The sequence below is a fragment of the Fringilla coelebs genome (genome assembly GCF_963513975.1).
Source record: "Fringilla coelebs genome assembly, chromosome: 27".
NCBI classification, from domain to species: domain Eukaryota; kingdom Metazoa; phylum Chordata; class Aves; order Passeriformes; family Fringillidae; genus Fringilla; species Fringilla coelebs.
The window spans coordinates 1,086,979-1,093,856 of record NC_140053.1 but is presented as its reverse complement, the minus strand read 5'-3'; the positions used below and the strand labels follow the sequence as shown (position 1 = coordinate 1,093,856).

At 60.1% G+C, this 6,878-nt stretch overlaps 1 protein-coding gene across 1 annotated transcript; it reads left to right on the top strand.

The window, feature by feature from the left end:
- The first annotated feature begins 827 nt into the window (after positions 1-827).
- Positions 828-6,627, top strand: SLC35B1 (solute carrier family 35 member B1). The gene is made up of 9 exons (XM_084222265.1): positions 828-1,106; positions 1,356-1,459; positions 1,557-1,687; positions 2,851-2,881; positions 4,010-4,167; positions 4,956-5,082; positions 5,512-5,618; positions 5,906-6,059; positions 6,265-6,627. The coding sequence occupies exons 1-9, from the start codon at positions 928-930 to the stop codon at positions 6,315-6,317; spliced, it is 1,044 nt and encodes a 347-aa protein (XP_084078391.1). The 5' UTR covers positions 828-927; the 3' UTR covers positions 6,318-6,627.
- Positions 6,628-6,878: the final 251 nt, after the last annotated feature.

The window sequence follows — 6,878 nt, the reverse complement described above, 5'->3', positions numbered from 1 at the left end:
GCCGACACTGAAGCCGCGCGCCGCCATCTTTGATTGGGGCAGTGGGTGCCGGACGGGGACGGCTGTGGCGGCCGCCATCTTTGCTAAGGGCACGAGGCCGGCGGGGCGCGCGTTCCCGGGGCCGCCGTGTTGAGTGCGGGCAGGGCAGAGCTGAGGCGAGGCGAGGGAGCTTCCAGAGCTCCCTCGCGGTGTGAAGAAGCCTCGAGAATTGCGGCACCGGCAGCTCCTCCGTGCAGCCTGCGGGAAGCGGTGCCCTGGCGGTGGGATGTGTGGCCCGGGGATTGTGAATCGTGTCGGAATTCCCGAAAGGATGAGAGGAACTGTGAAGGACAAAGTGCCATGGCGGGGGTTCGTCCCTCCCCGGCCAAAGTGCTTTCCTGCCTCGCTGCTCCCCGGCCCCGCCGTGCCCGGGAACCTCCCAGAGACGCGGCTTGGAGCAGCGGGAGCGAGTGAACGGGGCCTTGGCGAAGGGCGGAACCGATCCCGGCCGGGACCCGGTACCTCCGCCCCGCCGGGTTCGAACCGGGCCCGGGCCGGCGGAAGGACCCCAGAAGGCCCCGCTCGGTGTCGCACAGAGTAGGCGGAACCTCTTCCCAAGATCACCAATCAGAGCCCGTCCCTGTACCCCGCCCCCTCAGCTCAGCCAATCGCTGCGCTCCACATCGGGTGGCGCGCCTGCGCGCGCCGTACATTGCGAAGGCCCCAAAGCCTGGGGTGTCCGTGGTACTGCCTGCGCCACCCCTCACACCGTCGGTCCCATCGCGGCCGAACCGCGGCGGGCGCAGTCCCGGAGAGGGTTCGGAGATCCCGGTGTGCAGCCCCCGCCCGGCTCCGCGCTGTCCCCAGCGCTCCTGGCCCGCCTTTCCCCCCGCGGCGGGTCCGGCAGCGCGCGGGGCGGCGCGGGGCGGGGCGGGCGCGGCGGGGCCGATGAGGCCGCCCGGGGCGCCGCGGGATGTGGCGCTGGAGGTGCCGCCCGCGCTGAGCGGCCCCGCCGCCACCATGGGAGCGAGCGCGGCCGCGGGGCTGCCCGAGCGCCTCCGCCTGCCCGTCTGCTTCCTCGGCGTGTTCGCCTGCTACTTCTACTACGGCATCCTGCAGGAGAGCATGTGAGCCGCGGGAGCGGGACACGGGGCGGGAGGGGCTGCGGAGTAACGGGGCCGGGCGGACACGGGACGGGGACACCGGCGAGGGGCGCGGGGCCAGGGAGACACCCGGGGTTGGGAGGAGGGACCGGGGCAGAGCCGGGCAGCCGGGGCGCGCCGCTCCTTCCCGTGCCGTGGGTTCTCTCCCCGGTGTCACCGGCGCCTGTCCCGCTGTGTCCCGGTGTCACCGGTGTCCCGCTGTCCGTCCCGCAGCACCCGAGGCCGCTACGGGGAGGGCGCGAAGCAGGAGAAGTTCAAGTACGCGCTGACCCTGGTGTTCATCCAGTGCGTGATCAACGCCGCCTTCGCCAAGCTCCGTAAGTGCGGCTCCCCCGGGAGCACCGGGCCGGTTGTGGCGGGGCCGGGGCCGCTCCTGAGCCGTCCCCGTCCCTGTCCCCGTCCCTGTCCCCGCAGTGATCCATTTCGTGGACGCGGCACGGCCGGACCGCACGCGGGGCTGGCTGTACGGGGCCTGCTCGCTGTCCTACCTGGGCGCCATGGTGTCCAGCAACTCCGCGCTGCAGTTCGTCAGCTACCCCACCCAGGTACGGGACAGACAGGGGGACAGACGGACAGACAGGGGGACACAGCTACCCCACCCAGGTACGGGACAGACAGGGGGACAGACAGACAGGGGGACACAGCTACCCCACCCAGGTACGGGACAGACAGGGGGACAGACAGGGGGACACAGCTACCCCACCCAGGTACGGGACAGACAGGGGGACAGACAGGGGGACACAGCTACCCCACCCAGGTACGGGACAGACAGGGGGACAGACGGACAGGGGGACAGACAGGGGGACACAGCTACCCCACCCAGGTACGGGACAGACAGACAGGGGGACAGACGGACAGGGGGACAGACAGGGGGACACAGCTACCCCACCCAGGTACGGGACAGACAGGGGGACAGACGGACAGGGGGACAGACAGGGGGACACAGCTACCCCACCCAGGTACGGGGACAGACAGGGGGACAGACAGACAGGGGGACACATCTACCCCACCCAGGTACGGGACAGACAGGGGGACAGACAGACAGGGGGACACGGGGACAGACATGGGCACACAGCCACCCCACCCAGGTACAGGACAGACAGGGGGACGTGGGGACAGACATGGGGACACAGCTACCCCACCCAGGTACGGGACAGACAGAGGGACAGGGGGACAGACAGACAGGGGGACACAGCCACCCCACCCAGGTACGGGGACAGACATGGGGACACAGCTACTACACCCAGGTACGGGGACAGAGGGACAGACAGGGGTACGCGGGGACAGACAGGGGGACACAGCTACCCCACCCAGATACAGGACATGGGGACAGACATGGGGACACAGCTACCCCACCCAGGTACGGGGACAGAGGGACAGACAGACAGGGGGACACAGCTACCCCACCCAGGTACGGGGACCCTGGCTGTGACCCCGCCCCTGGCCGTGACCCTGACCCCGCCATTTTCCTGGTGTCACTTTTGTGTCCCTGTCCCTGCTGGGGGGTGCAGGGAGGGCTCTGAGAAGGGACAGAACTCTCCAGAAATGGTGGCAGTGTCACCTGGCAGGGGGCTGGGGTCACTCCCTCTGAGCTGTCCCTGCTGAGCCTCAGCTGCCCTGGGGCTGTTTGGGGGTCTCACTTTTGGGGGTCTCACTTTGGGGTCTCACTTTGGGGTGTGGATCGTTAATGCCCCTCTTCCCTTCCCAGGTCCTGGGCAAGTCCTGCAAACCCATCCCAGGTAAAGAATTTTGGGGGGTTTGGGATTTCTGGGGCATCCTGGGAGGGGTTTGGGATCAGCTGGTTTGGGACATTCTGTCTCCCCAGCCGTGATTTGGGAATGACTTTGTGGGGGTTTAATTCCTCTGAGAGGATTTTGGGGCAGTTTTGGATGTCCTTTTTCCCAGTGATGCTCCTGGGGGTGACTTTTTAGGAGTTTAATTATTGCGAGTGGTTTTAGGGGCAGTTTCTGACCTCTCTTTTCCCAGTGATGCTGCTGGGGGTGACTTTGTGAGGGTTCTAATTCCTGTGGGTGGATTTAGGGGCAGTTTTTGATGTCTCTTTTGCCAGTGATGCTTCTGGGGTGACTTTTTAAGGTTTTAATTTCTGTGGGTTAATTTAGGGGCAGTTTCTGACCTCTCTTTTGCCAGTGATGCTGCTGGGGGTGATTTTTTAGGGGTTTAATTCCTTTGGGTGGATTTAGGGGCAGTTTCTGACCTCTCTTTTCCCAGTGATGCTGCTCTGGGTGATCTTTTAGGGGTTTAATTCCTGTGAGTTGATTTAGGGCAGTTTTTAATGTCCTGATGCTCCCGGGGGTGATTTTTTAAGGGTTTCATTCCTTTGGGTGGTTTTAGGGGCAGTTTCTGACCTCTCTTTTGCCAGTGATGCTGCTGGGGGTGATTTTGTGGGCGTTTTAATTCCTTTGGGTGGATTTAGGGGCAGTTTTTGATGTCTCTTTTCCCAGTGATGCTGCTGGGGGTGATTTTTTAAGGGTTTCATTCCTTTGGGTGGTTTTAGGGGCAGTTTCTGACCTCTCTTTTGCCGGTGATGTTCCTGGGGGTGATTTTTTAGGAGTTTAATTATTGTGAGTTGTTTTAGAGGCAGTTTCTGACCTCTCTTTTGCCAGTGGTGCTGCTGGGGGTGACTTTGTGGGGTTTTTAATTCCTGTGGGTGGCTTTAGAGGCACTTTCTGACCTCTCTTTTGCCAGTGACGCTGCTGGGGGTGATTTTTTAGGGGTTTAATTCTTTTGGGTGGCTTTAGAGGCAGTTTCTGACCTCTCTTTTGCCAGTGACGCTCCTGGGGGTGATTTTTTAGGGGTTTAATTATTGTGAGTGGTTTTAGGGCAGTTTCTGACCCCTCTTTTGCCAGTGATGCTGCTGGGGGTGACCCTGCTGCGGAAGAGGTACCCCCCAGCCAAGTACCTGTGCGTGCTGCTCATCGTGGCCGGGGTGGCCCTGTTCCTCTACAAGCCCAAAAAAGGGACAGGGGACACCGAGCACATCTTTGGCTACGGGGAGCTGCTCCTGGTGAGTGCAGGGACCCCTCGGGGGTGGCACCTGGGAGGAGCCCCAGGGGATTTACCTCTGGAAAAAATCCTGGGACTCAGGTGGGATTTACCCCTCACCTGGGATAAATTCCAGGGTTTTAAGTGGGATTTGCCCCTGGGAAAAAAAATCCAGGGTTTCAGGGGGGATTTACACCTGGGATAAACCCTCAAGTGGGATTTGCCCTCACCTGGGATACACCCTGGGCTCCCAGGTGGGATTTACCCCTCACCTGGGATCAATTCCAGGGTTTCAGGGGAGGTTTATACCTGGGATAAACCTGGGGTCCCAGGTGGGATTTACCCCAGGATAAACCCCGGGCTGTCAGGTGGGATTTACCCCAGGATAACCCCAAGGTCCCAGGTGGGATTAACCTGGGATAAACCCCAGGCTCCCAGGTGGGATTTACCCTCACCTGGGATAAACCCCAGGCTCCCAGGTGGGATTTACTCTGGGATAACCCCAAGGTCCCAGGTGGTATTTACCTGGGATAAACCCCAGGCTCCCAGGTGGGATTTACCCCCACCTGGGATAAACCCCAGGCTCCCAGGTGGGATTTACCCCCACCTGGGATAACCCCAAGGTCCCAGGTGTGCCTTGGTGCTGCAGCAGGCCAGGTGTGCTGAGAGGAGCCTCCTGCACCCCTCCAGCCCCGCTGACAATCCCTGTTGGTAACTGCAGTGAAAGGGGGAATTGCCGTTTTCCCTGGGCCTGACAGTGTCCCCCTGTCTGTGTGTCCCTTGTCTGTCTGTCTGTCTGTGGGTGCCCAGCTGCTGTCGCTGACCCTGGATGGGCTCACAGGCGTATCCCAGGACCACATGAGGGCTCACTACCAGACAGGCTCCAACCACATGATGCTCAATGTCAACCTCTGGTCCACGCTGTTCCTGGGGGCAGGTGAGGAGCCAGGGCTGGGTCCGGGCCCTGCCCTGGCCTGGAGCCCTCTGGAACTTGGTTTTGTTGGGGTTTTTTGGAGTTTTCTGCTCGTGGCCCAGCCCTGCCCCTCCCTGGGCTCTCCTGCAGCTCCCAGAGCAGCTCCTGCTCCAGCTGGGAGCACAGGCTGGAGCCCAGGAGGGCTGGGAGCTGGAGCAGCTTTAAGGTCCCTCCCAGCTCAAACCATTCCTGATTAGCACTCCTGATTAAATTCTGGGGACTGTTCTGCTGGAATTTGACCCCAGTTAATGATCTTCTTTCACTAATTAACCAGGAGGGCGATTGCTTCTGCTGCTGGTGTTTCCTGCTGGAGTTTGTGGGGTTCACTGCCTGGTGTGGGGGTTCTGAGGGTGGGGATCCCCATCCAGGCTGTTCCTCCTGGCTGTTTTCCAGGGATCCTGTTCACGGGGGAGCTCTGGGAGTTCCTGAGTTTCACGGAGCGTTATCCCAGCATCATCTCCAACATCCTCCTCTTCGGCCTCACCAGCGCCCTGGGCCAGGTCAGGGCTCAGGGATGGGATTTTGGGGGGGTTTGCTTCCCTGGGAGGGGCTGGGATGGAACTCCCAGGGAAGCTGTGGCTGCCCCATCCCAGGCCAGGCTGGAGCACCCTGGGATATTGGAAGGTGTCCCTGGATGAGCTCCAAGGCCCTTCCAGCTCATTCTAGGATGCCATAAACCTGCCTCAACCCCGGAACAGCCAGGATTTGAAGGGAGATCCTTTGGAATTTCCCCCTGGCTGCCTGTCCTGGCAGTGCCAGTGACAGGGGCTCTCTTCTGGCGGGGCAGAGTTTCATCTTCATGACCGTGGTGTACTTCGGGCCCCTGACCTGCTCCATCATCACCACCACCCGCAAGTTCTTCACCATCCTGGCCTCCGTGGTGCTCTTTGCCAACCCCATCACCCCCATGCAGTGGGTGGGCACCGTCCTGGTGTTCCTGGGTGAGTCTGGGGGCAATCCCTGCCCTGGGGGCTCCTCAAACCCATGGCAGCCTCTGCAGGGAGGGTGGGACCGGCAGATCAATTCGGTCCCTTCCCCGCAGCTCATTCCATGAGTAAATTTGGGGATATTCAGCTGATTTTTCCCAAAATTCCCACCTCCCTGTGGGTTGGAAGAACTCAAACCTGGTGTTTTGTCTCCTGCCAGGCCTTGGGCTCGATGCCAAATTCGGGAAGGGGGTGAAGAAGACGTCGCATTGAGGTCGATCGGGCAATCCCGCAGTTGGAATGAACTTTTAATTTATTGTCTTGTACCTCAGAATCTGGTGTGGAACTGGACTCAGGATGGGGAATCAGAAGGAAGCCGTGTGGAATTTATTTTTGGGTTGAGTTTGGTTTGGTTTTTTAATTCTAAATGGTCTCTAAAATGTAATCCTTTAGTTTGAGGTGTAATTTTGCTTTTTTTTTGTGTAATCAGAGCTGCCCCCTGAGCCGAGCAGCAGCAGCAGATCCTTGCCTTAACAGGAAAACACAAATCCTTCCTATCTTTATTAAAGAAAAACAGACAATGGCCACTTCTCCAGGACTTTTTTTGGAAATTTTGGTGATTTGGGGGGGATCCAGCTCTGCTCTCCAGGGAGGGAGAGGAATGATCCCGGTCCTTTGGGGTGATCTTGGGATTAAAGCCTTTTTGGAGGCACCCCCTTCCTGTTGTGGGGTTTCCCAGAGGGTCAGAGCAGCCCCTTGGATTTTCTCCTTCTGGGATGTGTCAGCAGGGAAATCCTGAATGCCTCAGGAAATGAGAATTCCCCGGATTTGGGG

What these genes read in the sequence shown, in the direction of transcription:
- SLC35B1 (XM_084222265.1), top strand. Translation starts at nt 928, where the DNA reads ATGAGGCCGCCCGGGGCGCCGCGGGATGTGGCGCTGGAGGTGCCGCCC. An exon ending in CGCCGCCTTCGCCAAGCTCC is followed by an intron (nt 1,460 to 1,556) that starts GTAAGTGCGGCT and finishes CTGTCCCCGCAG; the next exon opens with TGATCCATTTCGTGGACGCG. An exon ending in GCTACGGGGAGCTGCTCCTG is followed by an intron (nt 4,168 to 4,955) that starts GTGAGTGCAGGG and finishes GTGGGTGCCCAG; the next exon opens with CTGCTGTCGCTGACCCTGGA.